General features: G+C 43.2%; 1 protein-coding gene across 3 annotated transcripts in view; it reads left to right on the top strand.

The window, feature by feature from the left end:
- INPP4B (inositol polyphosphate-4-phosphatase type II B) overlaps positions 1–16005 on the top strand; it is a 2612828-nt gene that overhangs the window by 1630885 nt on the left and 965938 nt on the right. For all 3 annotated transcript variants that reach the window (XM_086962227.1, XM_086962225.1, XM_086962226.1), the window contains one exon: positions 4582–4654. In XM_086962227.1, the coding sequence (XP_086818353.1) occupies positions 4582–4654 (73 nt within the window). The remainder of the gene's footprint in view (positions 1–4581; positions 4655–16005) is intronic.

The raw sequence follows: 16005 nt of genomic DNA on the forward strand, positions 1-16005 counted from the left end.
GTTGTTTAATAAAAATAATTATTTTTATGAACTATATTCTGTTGATTTCTTGTTGCTTGTAAACGGCTTTGGAAAAAACTTCAAACAAAAAAATAAATAAATAAAAATTCAGGACAAAAATTAAAAAGGTTTGGCACCAAACAAATATGAAAGCCGTTAGCAAAGGCACTATCACTGTTAACTAAAACCACATTTAGTAAAAGCAATGCACCCCTCTTCCCAAATACAGTCTAATACAACTTTCCACAAAATGAACCTCATGCACAATATTTAAAAGGCCTTACGCAGAGAGTGGAACATGATCAATCAATAACAGGGATTAATGAGCGACCCATTTACGTATTAAGGGGACGACTATCCTCGTGCTCATGCTATATAATTATAAATCTAATTTTAGATCCATTGTTACTTGTCCGGTGTACCCTAACATATAAAAGCCACAACTTTGGACTTCCCTTGAAAGAACAGAATAATTATTAGTTCACTGAAAAAGCATTTTAATTCAATAAAAAAATGTGAACTGAACAAAACTTCAGACAGTCATTTCTGAGATGACACTGTCATGGTTAGTCTTAAATTAAGCCCAGCCTTGAGATGTACTTTTCAGGCAGCTAGCAGCTTTGGACATCAGCTCTGCTTTAGTTAAATGCAAACAAACCAAAGGTACAGAAATCAATCATGACCATATGAAATCTAATTACATAGGAGGCAAGCTTTGCGGCGATCACCATATTACCTCGACTTCAAGCCCGCAACTGCTTCAGTATGATACAGGCAGGAACTTGAAGAAATGGGCTAGTCAGGTAGATAGACATAAGGATCCTGATTGATGTATGGGGCTATAAGGATGTGAGGGAGATTCAGTCTAGGTTTGAAAATAAATGTATGTGTGCCCTGCTTGCTGTCCCCTCAAACACCCCAGCCTTTATTTTGTATGAAAGCTTGGCTTGGGGCACATCTCTGACCGTATCGCTGCTGCGCCATTGATACGTTGGCTTAGGATTTGGTCGAGCGCTACCACTACTTTGAATCAGTTGGTCATAGTGGACTGTATTGCCTATGAGGGGACCCTACCTATTCCGTGGCTAAAATACATTAGGGGGCAAATGAAGTGGCTGGGCTGCCCTGATATGTACAGTAAACCTAGACCCTTAGGCCCGTCAGCCGTCAGGGATATTAACCTGAAGTTTCTGGCCAGGCAGCAGGCGATCAGAGAGGGCATGAAATTAGCCAAGCCTTCAGTGAGAAGGTATGTCATTATAAGTCTGTCCCCACAGTTACAGCCCTACTTGTCACTGGTCCCCAACGCACAACCTTCCTTTGTTCTGACTAGATTTTGGCTGAATCAGGTCCCCTTGATCTTAGCCTTCCCTAAGGGATACTCATTGCCGGGTACCCTAAAGCCTTGCCCTTGTGACAATTTTTCGGAGCAGGATACCTTGCCTTTTATCTTTTTTTTTTGCAAATGTTATCCCCCCCCCCCCCTGCGCAAAAGATTTATATTGCTGTTACTTAGAGAGGCTAACTTTGTTCAAATAAAGGCCTGCATTACTATTTCTACAAATGCTATCTTCCCCCGTGGTGTGCTTTGGGGAAGTGAGCTTTAGGAGCCATAAGATTTAGGAAGAAGATGCCCCTGCAGTAGTTATGTATCATCAATTTAAGCATGGTTGCAGCATCAAATGTGTTCCTGAACACCTTTTAAATGTCTAATTAAGTGGGTTCTTACTAAGCATCTATTTTTATGGAATTTTATTTGTTTATTTTATTTATTTTATTTTAGAGCTTTCATAGAGCCCGAACTTGATCCGTTATGGTATCAGAGCACTTTACAGGAATCCACAGTAGTAGACACCAAACTTAGAGTGGGGTGTGTGCTGGATACATAGAGGGATAAAAGGACAATTAATTACATTTTACAATAACAATATACGAGAAACAAGGTCCCAGGGTCCTTGGTGGGATGCCCAGAGGTGCCAGGTGGATGGTGTCTGGGTGCTCCAGGTGAATGTATTAAATAGAAGTGGAGCAAGGTCACTGGATGATTAGAAGGTAGAATTTTAGGCGAGGAATTTGCCCATTAGTTAGGTTTTGGCATCTTTTTTGAAGCAAGCCAGAGAATGGATTCTTCTAATGGCGGGAGGGAGTGAGTTCAATATTCTTGGTGCGGCCCTGGAGAAAGTCCGATTGTAAGTTTTCTTTTTCCAAAAACGTGCAGGTTGGAGCAAGAGGTCTCTGGCGGACCGGGAGTTTCTGGTTCCCCCGAATATAACGTGTTTCTGGGCAAGATATGCAATGGAGTTTGAGTATAATGCTTTGTGCGTGATACATGCCAATTTGAGTTGGATTCTGGCCTGCAAAGTGAGCCAGCTCTGAGCTTTCAGATGTGGTCGAATTTCCTTGAGCCTGTTAGTAGTCTAGCGGCCGCATAGAGGCAGGTTTTAAAGGGACCAGGGAGATCTTGGGTAGACCGGAGAGGGTAGAGCAGCCATATTCGAGTCTAGAGATGACAAGTGACTGGACTGCCATATTTAGGGCGGCAGTATCAAGGAAAGGTTTGAGTTTTCTTAGGTAGCTCAGGTGGAATCTGGCTGATTTGGCCATCGCATTGATGTGGTCCTGCATGGTTAATTTACAATCAAGTGTTATTCCAAAGAACTTGGCCGAGTCCACAATGGTCGGAGAACAGTTTATCTGTTGTATTTGTATGTGCGTCTCTGTACTTGTTGTCTGATTTTCTGTAATTAGTTTTAATTCTATTTGTTAAGTGATTCATTTTATTATATACAACATTTGTATGACGGGGTTTCTCTAAATGGATATGTGCAATCTCCTTTTCCTAATGTATTGATTGCTTTTCAAAGCCTCCTAAAATGTTTTTAACTGTTTGCTTTTATGGCTTTTATTGGCCATATAAAGTATTTTTGACTTGACTTGATCCTGATGCACAGAGGTAGGTTGCACACCTACGTTAAATCTATGTGCATAAATACTTTAATTTACCACTCCGTGAAAAAGCTTTTATTGTTCAATTATTTAAAATCATTACAATATACTAAATGTATAAAAATAGTTATCTAAAAAAGAAACATAAGTTGTATTCCCTGGGCTTTTTCCTCTAGTCAATTAAACGTAAAACCTTCATAAAGTGTCATGTTCTGACTATGCAGTCTAAAAACAAAGTGCATTAAATGTTTTTAAATTGGAGGTGTTTCCGCCTCTCTCCTCCATTCGGACCTACAGTTTCCTTTTTGCAGCTCGGCGTTTGCGGACAGTCCCGCACGAATTAGGTCTCTAAATTTCCCCAGCCGTGCTACTGTTTGACTTGCTGTAGACGTAAAACACAAGTCCGAAATTTCGCAGCATCGATTGCAGCCCTGAGCTCTGCAAATTGGAATGACCAAACGTTGTCTCTCTCTGGCTAACTTTGGGCAGCAACACAACAAGTGATACCAGGATTCCTGGTGGTAGGCACAGAGTCTGCATGCTACTGATTTGTCCGGTCGGGCCCAGCTTGGGTTGAACTCCACTATAGGTAGTGCCAGGAGCCTCATGTGAGTGATCTATTTTCAAATTTGAACAGAAAGAGCTTGTTCAAAGTAGGGCTGTGCTTTACCCTCTTTATAAGAGGCATCCAGTGCGAAGAGATTTGGGCAATTTACCACTCATTAACCATTAATTAACATGTTTAATTGGATGTACCCATTCTGATATTTATGCCACAAAACTGTAGTTTTCTATGAGCTCAAATATGCTCTTAGGTGGGGTGGGTTCCGGGGATTCCAGGGTGTAAGTGCCTGACTTACTGGATGAACAACCATAATTGTTGGTAGTATACATAAACTTTAACATTCATAGCCTCCTGATTGATAGGGTCGTAGATTTACTCTAGTCAAGGGCAGACATCAAGTGAGCAAATCGGGATTGAGCACTTCAAAACTACAGGGGGACTAAAGGTATTCTTCCTAGAAAAAGATATTTTCCCTATGGAGAAATTCAAAAAAATATTTGAAGGTGCAAATGCATCTTCGCAGCACATATATGTGTGCTTAAAAGGCTACGCATGTGAGTAACATGGAGTTCACAAAGGATTCCACAACTAATGCTGGAAAAATTGAATTGTCACCGATTCTGGCGAGATGTGGTGGAATCCTCTGTGAACTGCACGATTGTTGGTCATTTGCTCAAACTGCGGTTGTAAGCCTTAAGCAATGAAGTGTTGTCTGTCATTTGTGAATTGGATCCTATGTGTTTTAATTGGGTAATTACGATTTCTTAAAATTCAGTGTTGGTTTTCAGAATTTCAGAAAAAGCTTGTAAACGAGTAACATTTTTCAAGGTGACACTCACTCTCTGGAAAAGCAGGAGTCAGTTGTGGGCTTGCAGTATATTTTGTTAATTAACAAATACAGATAACAGTAAACAACGTCTCAAAATACAGGGATTTAATGACTGCAAATGTTGGTGTGTTCGAGCCGGCCTATGCAGTGATGCACATGTCCTTGCTAGACTTTAACACAAGTTAGTACATTTGGGTTAACTACAATTCACCTTAAAACTTTTCTTCTTTTCATATTCTAGTGTGCATTAGTCTGTGAGTGCCCGTCCTCAGAAGTATTAAGTGGAAAAGTCAACTTACCTCTACTCAATGCAGGTATGTGTCAAAGAATCGAAAAATCATAGAACTCTAAGTTTTGAAGAACTTCTGTGGATTCTTTTTGACCCATCTCATCCTTAGGTGCAAAATCCACTGCTATATTAATTTATGCATTATTAAAACAGTTTTATCTTTTGAAGTCTTGTAATAACGAGCCTCGAGCCAAGTCATTGGTTGATTATTTCATTAGTTGTATGCTCTGGTGTATTGCCCTTTTCCATAAAATAAAAGTGAAATGTCTTTTTTCCGAATGTAAATCAGCCCCCCTCACCGTTACCTCGGTGATTATAGCAATACATTTTCACCTTTTTGACATTCATTGTTATTTTCGGGAACACTTAAATATGCTTTTTTGTCTTTCATCATAAATTAAACTGTAGATGTCTTTAATACTTTGTGTTTTCTATCTCAGACGTTTTCAAGGCCGTTCATGTATTTTATACCTCGCGAATATATTATTCCATTTGTATTACTTCTCTTTCTCATGTTTTAGTTGATGCAACCTATTATTGTCCTTGCTATATATGGTACTACATACATTGCATACCCTTGTCTATTTGGTACTTGCTACACCACCCAAACACCTCTTAAAGGACCTACTTCACAAACCCTGTAAGTAAAAGTCAGGAATATACTAGGTTTTGTTCCGTCCTACATTTAGAGTATTTTCTGACGTTTTTGGAAATCATAAAGAATTACAGCAAGAGTACGCCTGTAGAGTCAAAGACAGTCTTATTTCTACAGGAGTACTCCAGTTCCCCAAGGTGTTCTTAAGCAGATTTAAAACAAGCATTTGCAATGCAATAGGTCTCGCAGTTACACATGTTTAAGCTATTGGCATTCTAAATAACAATGGCTTTTATTTAAGTTTGTAAAAAGAAAACAAAAATAAAAGGCATTATTATTTACAATTTCAATAGCTTAAACTCACATAACTGCAAGACCTATTGCATTGTGTTTTTAGTTTTACTCATTGTACCATCAAGGTATATTCATTAAATAAAATGCATCCGGGAACTTGGAATGGCGGGACCCACAAGCCATAAATCCCTCTGTAAGAAGATGGAAAGTGGATGAAGGTTTGCTATGGCAACCTCGAGTTCTCACAGATGTTCCAGGCTTCTGCGAGCACGTGTGCAAGGGCCTATCATTTGTTTACCCTGACCGTACAACCTTGGCAATGTCAACAGATAAAAGATGTCCTTGCAGAACTTTTACTTCACTAGCCTGCTCCTCTAGCTTGGGGTGGGTGCGGGCTTGAACAGCATACAATATTCAGGCTGATTCATGAAATGAGGCGCTACCTCTGATGCTCTGTAAGGTGTTCATGAAAGTGCTGAGACCTAACAACACGCATCTTTTCATCTTGTTGTGTTTCCATGTAAGGGAGCACATTGTGTGATCTTACCTTCCTCATCTTTTTTTGTTTTTTTAAACGCCTCACACTATGTTGAGGTCCAGCCCTTTTATTTAGATGAACCTTTTCAAGTGTGGTTTACAGTAAAATATAGCGTGACCCGGCTTAAATGTTTACAGCAGATATTTTTATGTATTCGGGTTTTCTTTGAGTTCACACCAGTTCATTTTATAACATATTTGTCATGCACTAGACATCAAACCCAAAGGGGGGAGGGCTCCCTGTCAGTTTTGGGGTTGGGGTGCTTCGATTGGGGGTTCATGCTTTCTACGGGCTCCCTGTCAGCTCCGGGGCTGGGGTGCTTCGATGGGGGGGGGGGCATGCTTTCCACAAGCTACCTGTCAGCTCCTGGGGTCGAGGTGTCAAGGACCTCAAGATCTGGGTCTTACAGTGACCCTAGCACTTAGAGGATCTGCCCCCTACCCGCCCCTTGAGACCGCCACATGTGAGTAGTTGCGCTTGATTGGTTGGGGCGACCCCTCCTTGCTGCTCCCCTCCCAGAGGGCCGGCTGCCTCCATGAAGCTACCAAGACACGTGTTCAGCTGTTCTTTGTTTTAGCTCCTGTGTGTCAGTGCACCGTGTAAGCGCACAAGCATACCCTGCTCTCTCTGGAACACTACACTGCTCAGTCTCTCTCACTCTGCTGTCACTCTTACTCTGCTGTCACTATCACTCTGCTGTCACTCTCACTCTGCTGTCACTATCACTCTGCTGTCACTCTCACTCTGCTGTCACTCTCACTCTGCTGTCACTCTCACTCTGCTGTCACTCTCACTCTGCTGTCTCTCTCACTCTGCTGTCACTCTCACTCTGCTGTCTCTCTCACTCTGCTGTCTGTCCCACGCTGCTGTCACTCTCACTCAGCTGTCTCTCTCACTCTGCTGTCTCTTACTCTGCTGTCTCTCTCACTCTGCTGTCTCTCACTCTGCTGTCACTCTCACTCCTCTGTTTCTCACTCATGAATGGGACAAGGCCAAAGGGACCAGGAGTAGTGAAGAATACTGGTAAGTAATAGGGCATTACCACCAGGTACCTCCTGCCCTCATCCCATTCATTACATATTGAGAATACCCAAGCAACACACTGGCATTCATATAAACAGAAGCACAAGGACAAAAAGACAACAGCAGCACCCAAGTAATTTAATAGAACAGAAAATTAGGAATTTAGCAGCTCACAGCCTGCAACACCCCCAATCCAAAATTAGTGTCTTCATACAACAAATGCTGGATCCTACAATGCAAAAAAAAGTCATATCGGAGACCCAAGTAGCAGCCCTGCAAATCAAGACGAAACCCCCTGCAGATCATCCCAGGAAGCTGACATCCCTCGAGTAGAGCACCCATGCACCCCCATGAGAGGTGCAGACACGGAAAGAGAGTAAGCCAACTCAATGGCCTGCTTCAGCCAATGACCAATGGAAAAAGAAGAGGCCTCCCGACCCCTCGAGGAAACCGCAGAGCAAACACACTGGGATTCTGACTGGTACAATCCAGATAGATGTGCACGGTTCTCCTGATATCCAGCAAAGACCAAGGAAGGTCATCCCCAGACTCATTCTCCATCCTCAAAGCAGGCAAAATCATTTCCTGAGAATGATGGAACTGAGAAGCCACCTTGAGCACAAAAAAGGAATCCAAACGCAAGACAACCCCATCCTCAGAAAATGACAGGAAGGGTTCCCTCACCATTAGAGCCCCCAACTCACCAAGGCTCCTGGCCGAAGTGATGGCCATCAGGAAAACAACCGTCAAAGTAACAAATTTGATGTCCACCAATTCTACAGGCTCAATAGGAGCCACACCAAAGCCTGCAACACAAGAGGCAAGTAACACACAAGAACAGAGGCATCACCAAAGGACGAGACAAAGAAAAACCTCTCAGCAACTGCAAGAGCAATTCGTCCACATCCGCCAAACTCCCCCACGGGGAACGTAACTCCTTAATCACAGCCCACTGGGCCCCTAAGCTCAACACAACCAAATGTTTCTCCAAACCCTCCCAAAGAAACTGCAATGCATCCATCAGGGAACACTCCAGAGGAGACTACTGAAGAGATCCACACCAAAGCTGGAAATTCCCTCAGTGCGTCCCATAGGACTTGAGGGTAGAAGACCTATGAGACTGCTGGGCAGCCAAAGCTCAATGTCTGGGGAGCTGATTGTGCTGCCACCCTGACTCTCATCTTCAACACTGACAGGGCAGAATCAGTTTTCCAATCCTTTAAAACCAGGTTGCGGCGAGCTGTCGCACAAGTCCCACCAGCCTGCGCAGAGGCCCACATCACATCAAATGACACATTGGAAAGAAATTCAACCTCGCACTCAATGTGTTTCAACAGTCCAGAACAGTCAGAAGCGTCAACCTTGTACCGATATAGCGCCTTGATATCAAAAAGTAGGGATTGGGCTACATATGTCCCATAAATGTCAGTGTGCAGGGTTAAATGAGAGCTGGAATACACTTTCCAAAGGGAAGCATCCAATTTCTGTTGACTGAATCTTCAGTAACAGCCTCTTCAGTCAGTCACATCCTTCCCACCAGACTGGCCACAAAGAATCAATAGGAATAGAGTCCGGCAACTCTTTGGACATCTCCTAAAGGTGGTACAACTCTCCCATGAATCGGGGAAGCATGATTCTATTAGGGTCCCTCCATTCTCTCTTTAGCACCTTGTGGATGTAAAGATGGGACAGGAAAATCCACTGTGGCAGCACTCTGGAACTGGTGATGCAGTGATATCCGAGAAGTGCTCTGAACCTTCTCATCAGGAAATACTATATTGGACTTCACATGTTTTAACAATTCAGGCAGCATGTCCCTGTCAATGTATTTGCATTTGCTCTCCACCCCCCAGACTCTCCTCCTCTAAATCTGAAGAATGAGATGCCTGGACCGGGACAGAGTCTTTGAGATTGCCCCATTGCCCATCTCCTGTAAAGTCTCCCGAATCAGGCTCTGCATTCCGCATCCTCACCCTCCCTGAAGCATTTTAATCTAGGCTGGGATGGAAAAGAAGAATAGGAAATTGATCAGGAAGAGGAAGAAACCTCCAATTCCTTACGTTTCCTTGCATGCTTCATCATTGTGCCAGGAGTACAGGACGTCACACCACACGAGGAAAGAAAGCACACTGTGATCCTCACAACACATAGCAGCTTAAACAAACACTATGCGGTGCTCACCCGGACCAGGCCTAGGAGAGTAACTGGAATCTTCTGCTGCCGCCAACGCCCGATCCAGTCATTGCAGGTCCACCCTATCTCTTGGGGCGCCTGATCCCCTCAGTGTGGACTATACAGTCTGTGTCTCACCGAAAGACAGGCAACAAAAATCTGGAAGCTCTCATCACTATGCGCCCGGGTCCTCCAGGAAGAAATGCTGCCCACATACTGATGACTCACCTCCCTTCGTGCCCAGCAGTCAAAGAGGTGCGCAACAAGGAAGGGACACCCACCAGACTGTACCCTTGATAGGAAGGCTCCTCAATGATCGCTCCGCAAATCTCTCTCTAACCTGGTAGAGGGGGAGATATGCACATCAGCACCATCTCCACCGCCCAACTGCGAAGATGAGTTGAACAACGCCAGTCCGGAACAGCTCCTGACTCTTCCCATTCTGTCAGCAGACAGAAAAAAGAACAGAAAGAATGCTGGGTAAGTACAACCGGTGGGAGGGGTGGGGTAAGGATCCAGAGTTTCTTTTGTTCTTTTTTCTGTTTGTAGGGTAGGTATATCTTAACATGTAATGAATGGGTCAAGGACAGGAGGGACCTGATGGTAATATAACCTCACAAATAGAATTGAATGGTCCACTACCGCATTTAACAATCTTAAAGTTAATTTTGAAAGACCACTACCTTGGTCGGACCACTTTCTTATATTCTGCTCACTCACCCTTCCCGGCCGACCTTCAAAATCTAAGACCGCCCATCAGATTTCCAAACGAGCTTGGAGGCTGATTAACGAATCCAACTTCGAATCAAACTTCCCAAAAGACAAGGTCATATTTTCAGAGGATTCCCCTATCTGTCATAATGTCGCCTTACTTGACGAGGGTATATTGCAAACACTAAACACACTAGCCCAGTTGAGGAAAGCCAGAACAAAAACGATTACAGAGAAATGGTACACTCCCTGTCTAAAAAATCTTAAAAAGGATTGCCAAAAAAAGGAACATCTATGGAGGCTGTCCAAAGACAGTGAAGCAAGACAAAACTACGTCGACAAATGGAAGCAGTATATTCTCGCCATTAAACAGGCAAAAAAGGATTATTTTACACAGTGCATCCAAGATAACTGTAATTCAGCAAAAGAACTATTCAAAATAGTGAAGGAACTTAGTAAACCTTCTAGCACATCACAAACACTTACTCTTTCGATTGAGGCCTGTGAACGCATTAGCACGTTCTTCTCGGAAAAAATCAGGAAAATATACTCCACCTTCACCCCTCAAAATATCAGTCACCCAGACAACCCACCTAAAATTGTCTCTAGACTAGAAGTGCCTACAGATCCATTAGACCTAGAAACTGGACCCCGTCTCACCAGCTTTGAACCACTCTCTACAGAAGAGGTCCTAACAGCCTTGAACACAATTAAATCTGGATCCCCCTCAGATCCCTGTCCCCATTTTGTGTTCTCGAAAATTGCATCTACGCTCTGTCCCTTAATCACTCAACTTTTCAATAAATCATTAACCACAGCCACTTTCCCTGATGCTTGGAAGCATGCTTCTGTGACCCCTCTTCTGAAGAAAGCGGGAACTGATATTCTCAATCCTGGGAATTATAGACCCATCTCTCAGCTTCCCTATCTCTTTAAAGCATTGGAGAAACTGGTCAATACACAGCTGACCAGGTACCTTGAAAGTAATTCCCTTCTGGACCCATCTCAGACTGGGTTCAGGGTCAACAACAGCACCGAAGCAACGTTGCTGGCAGTGTCGGACAGTATCAGATCCTCCACCGACCAAGGTGGAGCAGTGGCACTGATACTGCTCGACCTGTCAGTGGCGTTTGATGCGGTTTCCCATGACTGCCTACTACACATACTCCGGAGTAAGGGAGTTCAATTCATAGCTTTAAATCGGCTACACTCCTTCCTGACCAACCGTACTCAGGCAGTACACATGGGACAATTCCACTCCAGACCTAACCCCATCAGCTGTGGGGTGCCACAGGGCGCCTCTTTAAGCCCCACCCTTTTCAATGTCTATGTTTCATCTCTGGCCGACATTGGAAGGAAGTGGGGCATTGGCGTCTGCTCCTACGCAGACGACACACAGCTGGTGGTGGCTATGGACGAGGGACCCGAGGTAACCAAAAACCAAATTACACAACTGCCTGACAGAAATGGCACAATGGATGCACAAGCATTTTCTGAAACTAAATGCAAGGAAATCGGAGATCCTACTGTTCGGGGGAGCAAAACACGTGTGGGACGCCACATGGTGGACATCTTCATTGGGAACGGCCCCCATCCCTAAACATGCCAGGAACTTGGGAATCATCATGGATGACGCACTTTCCATGAAGGACCACGTTCGATCTCTCTGTGGCAAGAGTTTTGCTATACTCAAACTTCTTGCCAAAATATTTCCCTGGTTACCCCTGGACTGCAGACGGTCTGTCACGCAGGCCTTACTGGTCAGTCGCCTGGATTATGGAAACGCACTTTTCAATGGGATGAACGATCAGTTATTCTCCCGCTTACAGATTGTGCAAAACCAGGCGGCTAAACTTATCCTCAATAAAGGCAAACGAGATTCGGCATCTGAGTGCTTAAATAAACTTCACTGGCTCCCGATGCGCCAGAGGGCTGTCTTTAAACTACTCAGCCATACTCATAAAACCTTACATGGAACAGGCCCCTCGATACTCCAAGGGAGGATCGAATTCTATGTACCCAACAGAAACTTGCGATCATGCCAATCAGCCCTGGCGAAATCTAAACGCATCTATAAGGTCAGAACAGGCGGACGCTCCTTTTCCTACCTTGCAGCTAAAAGGTGGAATGAGCTCCCTTCCGACCTGAGACACACCACCAACTATCTCCAGTTCCGAAGGAAACTCAAAACTTATCTCTTCCCTAAACTGTAAATCTCTCAGTATACACTTCAGCAGCTTCCCTGGTTTTCAGGGCCGTGATATCCCATGGGATGAGTGTCGCGCTTTACAAAAACTGCAAATAAATAAATAAATAAATAAAGATAGATTTTAGATTCAAATGTAGAGAATATTCATCAGATACAGAGAAACTAAGAGGTAAGGACTTATTTTATCCTTCTACATTGAATGCAGACTGGAGGAATAGTGACAAGCAAATATATTCACTGAGCATCTTTGTCTTTAATTGAGGCTTGACCAACATGGTAATATTAAGTTTGTGGAACAAATAATGCCCTGCTCCTAAGCAAAAAGCTTCCTGGGTTAATATACTTGTGATTTTGAATAAGTTTGTAATCCATTCTTATTGACATTCTTTGAATATTAGAATCTTAAATGTAAACAAGAATACTGATTTGCATTGCAAAAAATAGCCATGCTTCTGTGTGTGTTCTAGATAAAATGTTGTTTGAATGGAAATATGTTTGCGCTCCCAAACATCAACAAAAATATAGAAAATGTAGGCCGATTAAGAGAGCCTTGGTAAGTTGTGACACCCTTGTACACCCCTGTTTACATGATTCTTGCAATTACGAAGGGGCAACGTTTTTTTTTTACTATGCCTCAGAGTTTTCCCAGGTGAATATCAGCAGATATTTACCCAGTGAAAAGGCCTGGTAAAAACTGGGAATTTGCTTTTGTTGAGGAATGAAAAACATCATCATGTTATTCCCGATTTCACTAGCTAATTCCGAACCCAGAGGGTCACTATGGAACAGGTACAAGAACCAGTCCCTCCAAACAACTCCTAATCAAGTTGCGTGGTTAAAAGTACAGTGATGAAGGGTTATGGGTAAAGGTTTTAGGGCACCGGGTGACAGGTCCAGGGTTAATGCCACAGGGCATTAAGGTTTAGGGCACAGGGTTCATGCCTAAGAAGATCATAAAGGGTACAGGTTTAAAGATGCATGGTTATAGCATTTAAAATATGTGGTTAATAGTACTTGTCTCAGGGTTCGGCATTAAGAGGACATGATTAAGGCTACAGGATGCAGGGGTAAAGATGCAGAGCTAAGTGTTTTGGCTACATGTTTGATAGTTAAGAGAAAAATTTAAAACATATATATATATATTCACTGGAGAAAACAAAGGTTACAGGGATGTTATAGTTAAGCTCAGACTTAACATCTACAGAACCATAGAAATTCAGCTGTTATAGTCACCTGAGCTACCTATAACTTATGCCCCTGCAATGCACTGCTTATGACCTCACATATTACATCACTCATGATATGGTCATTGACGTTACTCATGACGTCTCACATGGCATCTTTCGGGGTGAACTCAACTATGAAGGGCGTTCTCCCCCCCTCCATGAGCCAGTAAAAGCCACAGCGAGTCCACAGCTTATACCCTTTAATATTACATCACTTATACCGCATTAGACCAGCATTCATAGCATCACTCACAGCTTCTCAAATGAAATAATATTTGGAGAATACTAAGTATTGTAGAGGGCTGAGTTATGCTTTAATTAGAGTTCAAAACACTATGTATGGAGGTGCGTTCTATTAAATTTTGGGTGCTTTATAAATTATCATTTTAAGCTGTAATTAGAACTTTAGAATTTCTATCATTTGTGTATTTTTTAAATTGGTTTCGTGTACAAATAAATAATTACGTTTTCATAACTATAACTTGTCTTCAACCTTTGTTTTGTCATTGGTTTTCTATTTTTTTTTAAATAAATTGTATCTAAATATGTTATGTTGGTCATTTAGATATTCATTCTTTCATATATATTTTTTGTTTTATATTTCAATAGTACTGGACTACTTTCTCGATAATTTATCGTGGAGTGGTGCAAATTGGAGCGGCATGGTGTACAAAGGTGTGGAGTGAAGTAGAGTGGATCTGAGTGGCATAGAATGGCATAGAGTGCACAGAGTGGTGTAGAGTATAGAACAGTAGTGTGGAGTGCAGGGGAGTAGAGTGCTACAGAGTAAAGGCGGTGGTGTAGAGGCCACTGGCATAGAGTTGTGCACTGTAGAGTGGCACTTAGTGCACTGGGGTAGAGTCCAGTGGAGTGGAGTGGAGTGGAGTGGTGTAGAGTGGACTGGAGTAGAGTGGCTTGGTTTGCCATAGAGTAGAATAGAGTGGCATAGAGTAGCGTGGCATAGAGTAAAGTGGTGTCAAGTAGAATAGCGTAGAGTGAAGTGGGTAGAATAGAGTGGTGTACAGTGCAGTAGCTTAAAGTAGAGTGGTGTACAGTGCAGTGGCATAGAGTGCAGTGTCATAGAGTAGCATGATGCAAAGTACAGTACAGTGACATAGAGTGCAGTGACATAGAGTGCAGGGGCATGGAGTGGTACATATGAGAGTGGTGTAGATTAGAGTGCAGTGGCCTAGAGTTATGGTAGTATAGAGTAGAGTGGCGTAAAGTGCACTGGGAAGAGTGCAGTGGAGTAGAGTGGCATAGAGTAGACTGGAGTAGCGTGACTTGGAGTTACGTGGAGTAAAGTGGCGTGGAATAGAGTGGTGTAGAGTGGCACAGAATACAGTAACAGAGTGGCATTGAGTGAAGTGAGGTAGAGTAGAGAGGCATAGAGAAGAGTGGCATAGAGTGCAGTGGTGTAAAGTGAACTGGCATAGAGTGCAGTGGCACAGAGCAGAGTGTTACAAAGTAGAACAGAATGGCGTATACTGCAGTGTCATAGAGTAAAGTGGTGTAGAGTAGAGTGGCATAAAGTAGAGCAGGGTAGAGTGAAGTGAAGAGAAGTGGGGTGGAGTAAAGTGTGGTAGAGTGAAGTGGGGTAGAGTAGAGTGGTATATAGTAAAGTGGCATAGAGTACAGTGGTATACAGTAGAGCGGCTTAAAATAGAGTGACATTGTGTGGAGTGGAGTGGGGTAGAGTGATTTACAGTGGCACTGTGTGGAGTGGAGTGGTGTGGCGAACAGTAGAGTTGCATAGAGTAGAGTGGAGTACACTGTCATAGAGTGGAGTGAAGTACAGTCGCGTAGAAAAGACCGACATAGATTTAGAAGAGTGGTGTAGAGCAGAGCGGTGTAGATTAAAACAGTGTGAAGTAGAGTAGCATAGAGCAGAGCGGCATAGGGTGAAGTGGGGTAGAGTAGTGTGGGATAGTATGGAGTGTCATAGTGTGCAGTGAAGTGTGGTAGAGTGCACTGTGTGTAGTGGAGTGCCATAGCATAGAGAGCACTGGCGTAGATTAGAGTAGTGCAGAGTAGAGTACAGTGGCTTAGAGTGCAATGGTGTAGAGTGTGAAGAGTAAAATGCAGTTGAGTAGAGTGTAGTGGCATAGGTTAATGTTTATAAATATTTTGATATCTTGGTCAGTTTGGTTGAAGGGACTCTTGCAAGACTCCTGCAAGAACAATTTGAAAAAACAGATTGTTCTGATTGGCTTAGGTGGCTTTCTTCCCATTGGAGTCAGCTCCCATGGAAGTGAAGCTCTCACAGGAGTGAGCGCTCTGATTGGGTGGTCATAACTTGAACAAAAATGTTGCGGAGGCCATTGCAAGGCTCCAAGGACTTAGTCTCCTGTCATGAAAAAGGGTAAAAAAAGATATAAGTTGGCTGGGCAGGGTTACCCTGCCCCCTAGCCCTTGAAGATGGGTCCCTGTGGCCAAAATAAAAATAAATGTTCTTGTTTTTTTTTGCTCTGGTCCTTCCGTGTGATCGCAGCAAAAAAAGAAAATGGCAGCCCCAATTTAAAAACGACCCTCTGGGTGGGCCAGAACCCAGGAGTAGATATATAAAATATTTCGGGAAGGGGGATGCATGGAACCCCCGCCCCAAATC

The sequence above is a fragment of the Lissotriton vulgaris genome, chromosome 3_1, assembly GCF_964263255.1.
Source record: "Lissotriton vulgaris chromosome 3_1, aLisVul1.2, whole genome shotgun sequence".
NCBI lineage: Eukaryota > Metazoa > Chordata > Amphibia > Caudata > Salamandridae > Lissotriton > Lissotriton vulgaris.